At 51.5% G+C, this 13,840-nt stretch overlaps 6 protein-coding genes across 6 annotated transcripts; 3 read left to right on the top strand and 3 right to left on the bottom strand.

The window, feature by feature from the left end:
- Positions 1–1,254: 1,254 nt before the first annotated feature.
- On the top strand, positions 1,255–4,363 carry N7515_007012 (putative polarized growth protein (Boi2); the record flags this gene model as incomplete). Its single annotated transcript, XM_056667756.1, has 3 exons — positions 1,255–1,312; positions 1,386–1,529; positions 1,593–4,363. 3 exons carry the CDS (start codon positions 1,255–1,257, stop codon positions 4,361–4,363), a joined length of 2,973 nt encoding a protein of 990 aa, XP_056521352.1.
- Positions 4,364–4,984: 621 nt separating this feature from the next.
- N7515_007011 (uncharacterized protein) lies at positions 4,985–6,670 on the top strand (the record flags this gene model as incomplete). Its single annotated transcript, XM_056667755.1, has 1 exon — positions 4,985–6,670. One exon carries the CDS (start codon positions 4,985–4,987, stop codon positions 6,668–6,670), a length of 1,686 nt encoding a protein of 561 aa, XP_056521351.1.
- Positions 6,671–7,262: 592 nt separating this feature from the next.
- On the bottom strand, positions 7,263–8,193 carry N7515_007010 (60S ribosomal protein uL14; the record flags this gene model as incomplete). Its single annotated transcript, XM_056667754.1, has 4 exons — positions 7,263–7,295; positions 7,380–7,704; positions 7,969–8,019; positions 8,180–8,193. The coding sequence occupies 4 exons, from the start codon at positions 8,191–8,193 to the stop codon at positions 7,263–7,265; spliced, it is 423 nt and encodes a 140-aa protein (XP_056521350.1).
- A 531-nt stretch (positions 8,194–8,724) lies between these two features.
- rpdA (histone deacetylase RPD3) lies at positions 8,725–10,790 on the bottom strand (the record flags this gene model as incomplete). Its single annotated transcript, XM_056667753.1, has 4 exons — positions 8,725–9,603; positions 9,654–10,195; positions 10,251–10,551; positions 10,608–10,790. 4 exons carry the CDS (start codon positions 10,788–10,790, stop codon positions 8,725–8,727), a joined length of 1,905 nt encoding a protein of 634 aa, XP_056521349.1.
- Positions 10,791–11,338: 548 nt separating this feature from the next.
- N7515_007008 (proteasome regulatory particle lid subunit RPN11) lies at positions 11,339–12,589 on the top strand (the record flags this gene model as incomplete). The annotated part of the gene is made up of 4 exons (XM_056667752.1): positions 11,339–11,413; positions 11,536–11,789; positions 11,854–12,389; positions 12,444–12,589. 4 exons carry the CDS (start codon positions 11,339–11,341, stop codon positions 12,587–12,589), a joined length of 1,011 nt encoding a protein of 336 aa, XP_056521348.1.
- A 233-nt stretch (positions 12,590–12,822) lies between these two features.
- N7515_007007 (uncharacterized protein) lies at positions 12,823–13,713 on the bottom strand (the record flags this gene model as incomplete). Its single annotated transcript, XM_056667751.1, has 1 exon — positions 12,823–13,713. The coding sequence occupies one exon, from the start codon at positions 13,711–13,713 to the stop codon at positions 12,823–12,825; it is 891 nt and encodes a 296-aa protein (XP_056521347.1).
- Between the last annotated feature and the right edge of the window lie 127 nt (positions 13,714–13,840).

Here is a 13,840-nt window from a genome sequence, read left to right as displayed (position 1 = left end):
AGCACCAGGTCGATGAGGTTTGGTGACACCATGATTCCAATGACACTGAGTACCTGAGTACCATTGTGTAGAATGGGATATTTTGTAGGTAAGCAAGTATTCCGGTCCCTTTTTATAAGGTGTAGCTATGTTTGCCAAGATGCAAACAAAGAGATCTTCAGTTAGCGCTTAGACACCATGTTAGGTATAGATTTTGAAATAGAAAGGAAAGAGCGAGGCAGAAGAACAGAAGAAGAGGAAGGAGAAGATGGGGAGGATAAGGAAGGAACGTTGGGAGTCTAAAGGGATGCAGATACTGGAGGGGACCAGAACTCTCCTTCACGGGGTCATCAATGGGGCTGGTGTTCAGACTCACAATGAGTGACTAGCTAATATGTTCTATAACTAGATAAAGGCATAGTATATACACAGTAATAATAACTACACCAAGATCCCATTCTATCTCTGCAATCTCCTATTTATTTGACCATCTACATACGGAGTGGTAGATCGGGTAGCTTGGGCAAGAATGACCGGGTTCATCGCATGACGGGTGCATGAGAAATTAAGAGAGCTTACGAGTAGTGACGGAGTAAGTTAATAGATCTCTCGTTCCTTCTGATCTAGTGAGGTTAACTAGTCGACCTCTCTTTCCTAAATCAAATCGATTTGTCCTCTTAACTCATATCCTGTGCCACCTTCCCCCCCTTCAGCCGCTCGACTTCACAATCTCAACCACGGTTACCAGTGTCCAGACTCTTACGACCTTACACGTCACTCTCTTCTCTCCTTCTTTCTACACTTCCTTAAGAATAACACCACTCAACCCATTCAAACTCTAACCTGTACAGTCTGTGTGTGACCCTCCAACATCTCATTCCACAACCAAAGTACTGGAATCTGACACATCTTCGCTTTGGAACCAGGAATGATAGATCGTACGACCATACCCTGCGCATAAGATATTCAATCTCCATTGTCACCTCAAAGAAAATAAAGAAAAAAGAAACAAAGCTCGACCTCGGATCGAAGTACGTGCTCCCGAGCCCCGCGAGTTGGCTAACCTAATCTCTTTCTAATCTTCTCTAGATTCCTTTCGACATTCTCTCCCCTTTCTCGTGGAACCACATTGCTCTCTTCATCCCCCGAGAGAATTTCTGCAAAATTGCAATCTGCAATTTGCGCATCGCTTTCTCCCGAAAGGGCGATTGCGCCCTATGTCTTGCGCCTTCTTGAATCTTTGAACTTCCATCGCAAACTCGGTTCTATTGAGAGATGGTTACCATGGGCCCACCACAGGGTGTTCGTCCAGGCGACATTCTGGAGGTTCTTCGTAAGTGACGTCGTGTGCGACAGCCCGATATTCCGACTCCCCCGCTTTGCAATGCGCCTCTAACACTCCCCAGATGAATTTGGCGGTCGCGGCGAAGACGAGTTGATCATGTTACCACGCGATAAGATCGAATTGGTGGAGTTGGATGAAGGATTTGGAGATGCGTGGTACTTGGGAAAGAACTTGAGGACGGGACAGACAGGTCTCTTCCCTGCGAGTATGCGCGCCGTCCTATCGTCCTTCCCGCCCATTCCCACTGGCTAATATGTGTGCGCAACAGATTTTACCAGAATTGGAGCCCCGCCGAAAGCCCTTGCAGAGTCACCCGTCTTGGTGGAATCGCCGACACAAGTGGAATCTCCCGTGCCCGGGGAGTCGGCGTTTGCATCAATTGGAAGTGGACAGAGCACCCCTCAAGCATCGCGCCACGCTAGCACTGCCGATATGCAGTCGCCACAGTTCAGTTCTCCCGCGCAACAACGATCTGCGTCTTCTCCATTGCCTCGACCCAGCCTGGCAGCCGAAATCCAGCAAGCGTTCCGGGGTCCCATTGGCGACCACATAAACGGCGAGGACAGTCCGGTCATGAACGAGACGTTGAGCGTGATCGATGAACACATCACGGATATGAACACTCCGCGTCATAGCGTCTCGACTCAAGAGCCTAGAACGATCAACGATTCGGGTAGCGAATACAGCAGTCATATCGGTCATAGGGCTTCCTATATCAACGGCCATGAGACGGATGACGAGGAGCAGAATCACCCAACGGAGCAGGAGGTGCGGGGCTGGGATCAAGCACAGACTTCAAGATGCCTGCGCGGGCTCGGTATCGAGCCGAAACATTGCGACATCTTCGAAGAACAAGAAATCACTGGCGATGTGCTGCTTGACATGGACCAGGATTTCATTTTTATGAAAGAATTCGACTTTGGAGTCATGGGCAAGCGGCTCAAAACTTGGCACAAGATCAAGGCCTTCCAAGAAGACACCAAAGGCTTCGGTCAGTACCCAGGCGCGAGAGGTTCCATCTCCTCCGGTTTCTCGGGTCCTTCGCCTTCCGAAGACCGCGCAACGTCCCGCGCTGGACACACCGGTCCACTGCTTCCTCGGATTCCGACCTTGTCAGACAAGACCGGCGCTGGGTACCCTCGGGCCTCTGCACCTGTACAGCACCCACGGCTCGCCAGCAACAATAGCTCGCCCATGACACCACACACCCCTCCGTTTAACAATGATCCATCAAGGAGAATGTCCGCGGCCTCGATCCGTGAACTTAATCACACGCGCCGTCATTCATCTATTGACGCAACCCAACGCGGCATGTCAGATACGGTTTTCAACGGCCATCATCACAAGAATCCCTCATTTGACCGGTCCTGGACTCTAAATTCCGGCCCACAAACCATGCCTGCCCGCCCAGGAACCTCGATGGGCACTACTTCTGGCTTCCGGGGTGGACCGCTAACGGCTGAGTCTGATTCGTACACCAATTCCTATCAAAGCACCCCGGATCAGATTGATGACCTGGATCGGGGCTACTTCTCCGGGACCGAGGTTGACTCGCGCCGAACCCGCCGACATCTCCAGAAACGGGCGTCCGCCGCCGCCGGCAGCATGAACAATCACTCGCGAAAGTCGAGCTATGCAGACGACCAATATAGAGTGATATCGCCAGCGAAGCGCCAGTCTCGCATCGGCAGTGTTGACTCGATCCGCGAGGCAGCAAAGCATGTGTCTCCCGCGGCTCAAGCCTACCACAGCACACCCCCGAAAAGTCGTCTGCGGAGCTTGAGCACGCGCCTGTCGTCGGACAGAGCTGGGAGCAACCCTCAGTCCTCAACCAGCGACAGCAAGGGTAGTGGTGGGTTCTTCGCCAATTTCTCTCGGGTGGGCGGCAGTAAGGATTTGGAAGGCCCTTCTGCTAGAGCGGCGCCGTTGCAATTCCAGCCACTGAAGAACGCTGGGCCCAAGTTTCGCCGAGCCATGGGTCTTCGAGCCATTTCCGACGTCGTTGGGAAGAAGCCAGAGACTTCTGCGCCTGATTCGCCGCGGGATTCAGATCCCACCTCTGCTCGCACCGGGTCTACCACTCCATCGGCGACATCGAAGAGCTCGGAGAGGCACAGCACAGATGGATCCGGCAAGGCTGCCTTCGACAAACAAGGATTTGTGGTTCGTCCTCGAACCGTCAAGTCCAAGAAGGAAACCAGTGCGTATACCCGGGGCCTTGAGAAGAAGACACCCGCAGAGCAGATGGAAGGCTGTGATTATAGTGGATGGATGAAAAAGAGATCCTCCAACTTGATGACCACCTGGAAACCGCGTTTGTTTGTCCTGCGGGGTCGTCGCTTGTCCTATTACTACTCCGAGGATGACACTGAAGAGAGAGGCTTGATCGATATTACTGCTCACCGGGTTCTGCGAGCGGACCAAGACCCCATTATCGCTTTGCACGCAACCATCACCGGTTCAACTGCACTGCCCGCCAATGCCAACAATACCGCCGAAGGCTCTGGTAGCCACAAGCTCACCACTCCCTCGGTCATTCAGTCGCTCACGAGCAAGGACGGCAGTGGACCGTTCTTCTTCAAGCTTGTGCCCCCGAAGAACTCGCGCGCCGTCCAGTTCACCAAGCCCGCCACTCACTACTTCCAGGTTGACAATGTCCAGCAGGGTCGTCTGTGGATGGGCGCATTGATGAAAGCGACCATCGAACGTGATCTGGGCCAAGCAGTGGAGTCTACCAACAAGCAAAAGACCATCAGCTTGAAGCAAGCCCGCCTGATGAACCAGCGGCCGCCAGATCTGACTCCTGCTTCGGGCAACACCAAGACCGAGCAGACTATCGATGAGGAAGAAGAAGATTCGGGTCTCCAAATCGATGGCCTGAACCTTCCACCGGCTTACATTGCCAACTCATTTGACGACACTAACAGCGATTTGAACGACAATGAAGACGAGGAGCAGGAACGGCCTGTATCCAATCTTCCTGGAGATTTCCATGCGGCGCTGCTTCCGGATCCTTTGGCGAAGACAGAATCTAAGTGATCATACCCTTGGATCTTGCTTTAATTGTTTTGAAGAGCTTCTTTGGCCATTTATGTCTCTTGCTTTATGTTTGTTTCGCTTTGCTGGCGTTCTATGTGATATACCCCTCGCTCAAACTTCTTCCCTTTGTTGACTCGCGCTCGTCATTGCAGGTACGTTTCGCGGGGGATTTAGGGAGTATTTGGCTTATGGACACGAAGTTGACTACGCGTGCTTTATACTAATAGCTCGGACCTGTAGATATAATTTATATAACAGTTCTTTCATTGCCTGTCGCTGCACCGTACATCCATCGTAGTTGCAAGTATATAACTACTAGTGTTCACCACGAGTGCATGTACCTCCCACTACTTAGCAGGTACCCCGCATAGCTTGATCATTTCTCCTGATAGAGATAGTATCAATAGCTAACGACCTAGACCCTGTTGACTTTGATTGTTCTCTTTAGATTTTAGGTACGTGTAGATCTTGTACCCCCCAATCGGGCATAGGCGACCCCGGGCATAGTATCACCTCCCGTCGTTATCGATTAGCGGTCCGCACTTTTCTCCTTTCCACATCGTCAACATGCTGTACATGTCTTTATAACATACCCCTTCCTGTCATTATAGATTGATCCACATGTTCCTCCGCGGGCTGCTCTCCCGCCTCCTTGCGCTCCTTCTTCCCCTGGCAGTGACCGCCACTGTTTACCTCTATCTCTACCCAGTCTTCAAAGGATGCGCCTTTCCTCTCCCACCTGACACCCAGTCAAACACGAAGCAGTCCCCAGGAACCAATGCGGTGATCAACACACTCCTTCAACACCTAAACATCCCAACTACAGAGGGCCCTGAACCCGCCATCTTCAGACTCCTCGTCCTCGCCGACCCCCAACTAGAGGGCGACACCTCCCTCCCCTTCCCCGAATATGACTTATACCCCCGTCTCCAACACCACTGGCGCACCGTCCAGGACTCAATCAGCAACAGCACCACACTGCTAAACACCGAAGTCCTCTCAACAATAACAACAAGCCTCCAGACCCTCGCAACAGAAGATATCCCGCGCTCCTTCAACTCAGCCGTGAAACGCCTAGACCTCTTCGGAAACGACTACTACCTCGCCCACATCTACCGCACCCTATTCTTGTGGACCCGGCCGACCCACACAACCGTCCTCGGCGACCTAGTCGGCAGCCAATGGATCTCAGACGACGAGTTCGCCACGCGCGGACACCGCTACTGGAACCGTGTCTTCCGCGGCGCGGAGCGCGTCGACGATACCATCACCCGTACCGGTGTAGCCGGCTTCAGCCAAAGCGCCGAAGACAAGATGCCGCCCACGGAACCCTTGCGCGGAGACGGGACATGGGCTCGGCGGTTGATCAATGTGGCGGGAAACCATGACATCGGGTATGCGGGTGATATCAGCGAGGCGCGGATGGAGCGGTTCGAGCGTGTATTTGGGCGTGCGAATTGGGATATACGCTTCGAGCATCCGGCCGTCGAATCTCCGTCTGCGTCTGGGGTTGTTGTGCCCACTTTGCATCTGATTAACCTCAATTCGCTCATGTTTGATACGCCTGTGCTTTCTTCCGAGATCCAGAGCCAGACGTATGCGTATTTGAATGAGTTGATCGCTGAGCGGCTCGCGCCGGTCGAGGACCGGTCGGCGTTTACGCTACTTCTGACACATCTGCCCATGCACAAGGAAGAAGGGATATGCACTGACGGGCCATTCTTCTCATTCCACGACTTGGACGACGAGGCCGGGCCAGATGGTGTACCCCGTTGGCTTGAAGGTGGTCTCAAGGAACAGAACCACCTCAGCGATGCGCTCAGCGCAAGTGGCATCCTGCAGGGTGTCTTTGGGCTGAGTGGGAATGAGAACGCGGTTGCTGGTGGTCAGGGTCGGAATGGGCTTATTCTTACAGGCCATGATCACACTGGTTGTGACGTTGTTCATTATGTCAACCGCACTGCAGGTGACGAGGAGGATGAGAAAGGCTGGAAATGGGATGCGAAGCGCTTCGATAGCCGGCATATTGAGGAACCCTCTATAAGGGAGGTGACGCTGCGCTCGATGATGGGCGAATTCGGTGGAAACGCTGGTCTACTTTCGGCGTGGTTTGATCAAGGAGCTGGCGAATGGAGCTATGAGATTACTATGTGTCCGGCTGGTGTCCAGCATATCTGGTGGGCGGTTCATGTTCTTGTCCTGGTGACGCTGGTCGTGGCGATGCTTTCGTTCTTGGTCGGTGTTTGGTCGAAGCCAGCTGCGAGTATGGCCCAGACAGACAAGAGCCAGGTTGTACAGAAGAAATGATTTGTGTATTTGCGTTTTTGTTATATTAATGGCATTGTACATCAAGCGGTTGCATGGATGCACCTCGAACATATCACAGATATTGTATTGGAGATAGTTCATGATCCCAGATGGAAACACATAAGTAGGTGTCCGGTGGTCGTGAGACATAGAACTACTTTGTACAATGGATGACGTGAGGAACAGCCATGCAGAGATACAGCTGGATAGGATCAACTACGAGTCTACATCGAGTCATTCGGTGGTCATATCAGAGTTCATAATTTGGACAAAGAACGACCAAACAGGACCAAGTCCCCTCCCATACAAGCTTGCCTAAAGCCTTAAGCCAGGCAGCCAGCCCTAAGACAAGACGCAGAAGGCCACGGCAGTTTAATAGTGATACTTTCGATCGTCAGCAAAGGGGAGGGAGCAGTAACACGTAGGATAAGACCGGCTTTATAAATAAAAAACAGTTGGATTTCGTCAAAAGGACACCAAATGTCCAGCTCGCATTTTAATCCTATGGTCTCATATGCACCGCATTCCAGGTCCCAAGCAGATTTGATGTTTGGTATCGTTCTTTTTCTTTAAAATTCGGGATTTTCTCTCTTTACATGACGACACCGGAGTTGGAGGCAATACGCTAAAAAAAAAACAGTCAGTATCAGATGTTCACATAGGAATAAAGAATTTCCTTTCGAAAAAGCAGGGCAGGGGAAAAACGTACGGGCCAGAGCTCAGCAGCTTCCTTTCCGACGGGACCGGTAATGGCGGAACCCTTCATCTCACCCTTGGCGTTGACGATAACACCTGCGTTGTCCTCGAAGTACAGGTAGATACCGTCGGGGCGGCGCCAGGGCTTGCTCTGGCGGACGACAACAGCGGGCATGACCTTCTTGCGGAGCTCGGGCTTTCCCTTCTTGACGGTGGCCATGACCATGTCTCCGACACCGGCAGCGGGGAGACGGTTCAGGCGGGCACCGATACCCTTGACGGAGATGATGTACAGGTTGCGAGCACCGGAGTTGTCGCAGCAGTTCATCACGGCGCCACTGTTCGACGAAACGGATCCGTTAGTGAGGTTGTTCTAGACGTCGGCATAACTTTTTATTTTTCGCATGCTGTTTCCCCAAATTTGCTTTCCTTCTTCCGCCGCCGTTCTTCGTTCTTTTCGTATTCGATCTTTGTGGTATAATTGTCGGTGGGTATTGTGTGTTCATTTGAGATCGTTGATCGATTGGAAACAGAATCCGGCGGGCAAGAAGGCGCATTTTCGAGGGAAACAGACTAAACGGTAAAGGAATTGGTAGACGTACACAGGCAGACCGAGAGTCATCTTGAGCTTGTTGCCGGCGGCACCGCCACGACTATTCACACGTTAGCTAACTTCGTTCTTCTGTCGATTTGTTGATCTTCTCCGAGCCCCATTCTATCCTCCCGACACAAAGCTGATGGCGTTTTGTCCTTCGAGAATTCTGTATCGGTCGGATTCGAATGGGAGACGGAGGGCATCGGTGTAGGACTCACCCTCTCTTAGACATGATGGCTAGGTATCACGGGGACTAAGTTGGGTGAAAAGGGTTGGCGACAAGAGGTCGAACGTCGAGGATCCAAACTGGAGGTGTGCTTTCTCGCTTAGTGGGCAAAGTGCGTAAAATCTTGGCGTTGTCTGGTGATTGGCTGTCTGGACCCATCGACTTTGCCCTAACTCTAACCCGATTGGGAATAGCACTGAGATGTTCTGCCTCAGGCATTGACTCTCAATCGTATTACCACTTCTAGCGCATTGTTTACATGTTGACCTCGTGGATTTCCATAGAATAATTCATTTCAAAAGTAAGAACACAGGAAAAAGAAGCATAAAGCATAAAAATGAATATGGAAGTAAGAATAGATTGGAAAGTTAGCAATCCATCTCGAGGCGAATTCACAATGCTTGCCATCCGCCACGAGTAATGCCGTCCTTCCCAGTGCCAAGCAAGATGCAAGCACGCTGTTAAAACCGATAACACCTTTCTGCCATTGTCCATTGCGCCAGATCCGATAGTGTCTTGTTTGTAAAAACAGTCCCATTACTCCTTCTTGGGCTCTGTGTATTCCGGGCCCTCTTCCTTGGTTACTGGTGCCTCAGGTTCCGCGGCAGGCGCAGAGGCTTCGGCTCCTTCCCCAGTAGTAGGACCGGTAGCCTCGTTAGAAGGTGACTGATGTTTCAGAGGAGATGCAACCGAGCTCTCGACGAGAGATTTATCCTCACCAGTTACCGCCGGGGCTTGAATCTGTTCTGAGGCAGTGGGTTCCGCATCCTCCATGGTGGTATCTTCATCACGAGCGGGGAGTTCCGACTGAGGGATGACGGGAGGCTTCTGGTCCTCGGTTTCCACGGCCATCTGATTGGCATCAGTCATAGGGGTTTCACCGGCGCGCGAAGCTTCCGGAGCGACGGAAGGCGCTTCGGGCTCGGTGCGTGGTGCATCAGCCATCGCGGCATCAACGGCGGTATCCGTTTCCCCTTCTGCGGCAGATGATGCGTTTCGCGGAGTTGCGATAGCACTGTCCATCCCAGATTCCGGCTCAAGGTTGCGGTGGTTCGTTTGATTCCGGCGGCGAGCGGCGCCTGGCTGGCGACGAACACCGTTCGCGGAATTTTCGTCTTCATCCTCACTATCACTGAGCTCACCAGCCTTCTCTGTGCGTTGGTCGAATCGTCGCTGAGTGAAGCGCTTGTCTTTGTTCTCATCCTCATCAAGGTCATCCATAATATCGTCAGCCTCGTCGTCCATGCCATCCAGCATGGGATTCCGAGGCACATCCGTCATCTGAACTGACGGGGCGAACGCAGTACGCTTAAGATTTTCGATGACTTGCGCGCGAATCTTGTCCAGATATTCTTTGGTATTGGCGTTGTCCATGTTGGAAGGGCGGACATCAAGCTGGTAGTCGGGAGCGAAGTACTTGTGTCAAAGTTAGCACTAGTTCGTCTCCATTTGCGGGAGGCTCTTACCTCATAGTAGTCGTTGTATGGAAGCTCAGGTTCCAGAGACTCTCCGACAAGGACACCGGTTTCATAAGACCAGGTACGTGCAACGTTGCGCATGGTGTAACCACCACCCCCAAGAACCAAGGTGGGCAAATCGAAGCTCTTGACAAAATTGACACAGTTGGCGTGTCCACGCATGCTCAGATTGAAGCAGCCCAAGCGATCTCCGGACAAACTGTCACCACCACACTGGAGGACGACAGCTTCAGGGCGGTACCACTCCATCACGCTCCGGATGACGGGTTCGAAAATGCTCTTGTAGGTGACATCTGTGATTCCATCGCGGAGAGGGAAGTTGACTGCGTAGTTTTTGCCTTGTCCAACACCGATATCACGGAGCTCACCGGTACCGGGGAAGTACTCGCCGTATTTATGGAAGGAGCAAGTCATGACGCGATCAGTCGTGTAGAAAGCTTCCTCAACACCATCGCCATGGTGGACATCGATATCAACGTAAAGGACTCGCTGTTTGAAGCGCAGAAGCTCGAGGATTCCGAGGACAATATCTGTAAGAGGTTAGTCCTTTGGCCCTTGATTTCGAAAGAGCAAGGTTTATCATACCATTGACATAGCAGAAACCACTTGCTTCGCTCTTCTTGGCGTGGTGAAGACCACCAGCCCAGTTGACAGCGATATCGCATTTGTTACGGTTCAGTCGTGCCGCGCCTTCCATGCTGCCTCCCGCGCTGATCCCGCAGAACTCGAAAAGGCCGTCGAATACGGGACAGTCGTCACCGACGTTGTAGCGGCTTTGTTCTTTTGCAAATTGATCCATGTTGTCTGGCGTGACCTTGGACAAGAAGTCGATATACTCGTCTGTGTGGAACTGGGTCATCTCATACTTGGAGGCAGGTTTCGCGCGCTGGATTTGTAGGTTAGAGCAATGTTCCAAGCGAGAAGTCTAAACATCTGACTCACATAAATCTCCATTTTCTTGTAGAGCCCATAGTTCATCACCAAGCTGTGGGTCATGCGAATGCGATGAGGCTTCATGGGGTGGCCCGAGACATAGGCATAGTTGCCCACATCAGAGTCGTAGAAGTAGGCGACTTTCTTGTTCTTGGATCCAAGGATCCGGTCAGAAATCGGTTCCAAAGCCATTTTGAACCGATAACTTTCACAAGAGTGAGAGAAAAAGAAGACCTAGTTCAAAGTGACTGGGATTCGGGGAATGGGGTATGAAGAGAGAAAGTAGAAAGTGATCGCAGGCGCAATGCATGTACTTATACCCCCAAACCTAGGCGGCAATAAGCAGTGAATGGCACCTATTTTGAATAGACCCACACTGCGAATAAGTACCAGAATCAATCACAATAGCAAGCCAGTGTCATTGTTCTTATTGTTCAGACTTCCGAGAATTGAATGAATGGGGAGAGGGAATCAATCGCGTAGGAGCGGAGGCCGACCGGCCCCCTTCACCGCCTTCGTCAGGCAAAGCTTCCACGGCTCCAGTTACACGTCCGACAACTTCCTTATCCCCATGCTAATATCGCTTCCCATCCGGACACTTTGCTATTTCCCTGCCCTGATTTGAACATTGATCCGGCAACACTGAATTGTTAGAGACAATACACTGCCCGGGAGCTTCTAGATAGCTGCTCCCTCTTCATCTCTTCGCTCCATCACATCTCACCGAATATCACTGAACTATGGATCGCCTTAATCGGATGCTCCAGGCCGCGCAGTCCATGGGGATTGGAGCAGGCGGAGGCGCTCCAGGTGGTGTAAGTTGGAAGCAACCCCATACCGGCTCCGTCAAGGCTCCTTGTTGCGATAAAGCAATGACAACGCTCTAGCTTTGGAATCCAAGCATTTACTTTCAATGTACTAATGAAGCTATGCTTAGGATACCCCAAACCTGATTGATAACTCCGAAACTGTCCACATCTCTTCCTTGGCACTACTGAAGATGCTACGACATGGCCGCGCAGGTGTCCCGATGGAGGTCATGGGCCTGATGCTGGGCGAGTTCGTTGATGAATACACAGTTCGGGTAGTGGATGTCTTCGCTATGCCCCAGAGCGGTACTGGTGTCAGTGTTGAGGCTGTGGATCCCGTGTTCCAAACCAGAATGATGGAGATGCTCCGGCAGACAGGACGGTAGGCTTGATCAGCCAATGCAAACACAAGACCCATGCTAACATATAATGGTATGTCCATTTAGGCCAGAAACTGTCGTTGGCTGGTACCACTCCCACCCCGGTTTCGGCTGCTGGCTCTCCTCGGTCGATATCAACACCCAACAATCTTTCGAACAGCTCACACCGCGTGCCGTTGCCGTCGTTGTCGATCCTATCCAGTCAGTGAAGGGTAAGGTCGTCATTGACGCCTTCCGTCTCATCCAACCTCAGACTGTCGTCATGGGCCAAGAACCTCGTCAGACTACATCGAACTTGGGCCATCTCAACAAGCCTTCAATCCAGGCTCTGATCCATGGCCTTAACCGCCACTACTATAGCATTGGGATTGATTACCGCAAGACCGGATTGGAAGAAAACATGTTGATGAACCTTCACAAGCACGTATGGACGGAGGCCTTGGAGATGAAGGACTTCCACGAGGAGGGTCAGCACAACGTGGAACAAATGAAGCAGCTTGTTCTCCTCGCGGAGGGCTATGAGAAGCGGATCAAGGAAGAAACAGAGCTCAGCAAGGATCAGTTGAAGACGAGATATGTTGGCAAGCTTGATCCCAAGAAGCGTAAGTTTTCCCTTTGTTTCCGCCAAAACCAGACAATGACTGACGCAATCACAGACATCGAGGACGTAAGTCAACAGTTGATCGAGGATAACATCGTTGCCGTCTCGCGGCAGATGATTGACAAGGAAGCTTCTGTGGCACGGCAATCATCCAAACAAGACACGAATGGTGCCGCCATGGAAGTCGACGAAGATCTTTAGAGGACTAGAAAGTATCTCAATCACATACTTCATGTTTCTCTACTGATGGTTTAAGATTTATATCACTGGACTTCCCGATTAGTATGCGAAACGAAATCTTCAAACATTGATGTGACGAGCACCACATATTTATCATGGAATTGGTGCTATTGTTCTAAGGTTCCATGTAGATAATTCTTGTAATCTATGCGCCGCGCGATGTATGTAAATTCATAAATATGAGTATGGACGGGCTATGACTCCAACCTGACCGTCTGGAGGGAGTTGCTCAAAGCCTCAACAACATCCGGGGGATAGGCCCGCAGGCCATCCAAGGCAGCGTCTGCGTCATTAAGGTCATGTTTCTCATGTGGTTCATGTGTTTCATGTGTTTCATCGTGACTGTCGGACCAGCCTCTTTCAGGGCCCCAAAGGACCTTTTTCTGGGCATGCCGGGTTTCCGCAAGCAAGCGAGCCATCAAAGGTCCGTTTCTCTCTACGGAGGGCCAAGCATCGAATTCGACCCAACAGAGACCCGGTAGTCGTTCCAGGATCTGCTTTAGCAATTTGCCACAGAAGTCGGTATAGAAATCCTTCGAGATCCTGAAGCCCTCGAAAACAGGATGGGACGGGTCACACTGTACAAAGACCTTTAAGGTGCGCACCAGCTCCATGTCGTGTAAACCCAAACCCTGGTTTACCACCCATGACTTTGGCGGTGCCGTCCAGCTTGATCCTACGATCAATTCAATTGTGGTGATCGAATGGCGGTGGCGTCGAGGCAAAGCGCGGATGGTGGGCATGCGCAAGAAGTCCTGAACCGGGAACACGCGGAATGTTTGGGTTGAATAGAAGTAATGGGTGGCTTCGTCGTGGATTCGCTTCGAGACAAGGAATAGGGCGACGCGATGTGAGGCTGGTGCCAGAGGCTTGCTCTTCTTGGCCGAGGATCCGACATTGCCGGTGCGCTTCAAGGCACTCTTGCGGGTTGGTGTGAATAGAACATAATGGTAAACTTGTAGGCGAATTTCGGATGGAAGCTCAAGGAATCGAAATTGCTGTAAAGTCGGAGGCTCAAGTTCTGGTTCGGAGTCGACGTCGGAGAGTTGCTCTTCGAACTGGAGCATCTTCTTTTTGAACCCCATGATTGAGATATTTGCAGGCGTATTCTATGAGGTACGGGCGAGTCTAAGTTTGGACATTGAAATCATATTGCTGGTTGTAAGATGGTAGAAAGAAAGGACAGACAGAAACTAGAGAAAAGAGAGAATT

This window comes from Penicillium bovifimosum (assembly GCF_028826915.1).
Source record: "Penicillium bovifimosum strain IBT 22155 chromosome Unknown utg000005l_segment0_segment0, whole genome shotgun sequence".
Taxonomy (NCBI): domain Eukaryota; kingdom Fungi; phylum Ascomycota; class Eurotiomycetes; order Eurotiales; family Aspergillaceae; genus Penicillium; species Penicillium bovifimosum.
This window is presented reverse-complemented; position numbering and strand designations above follow the sequence as displayed.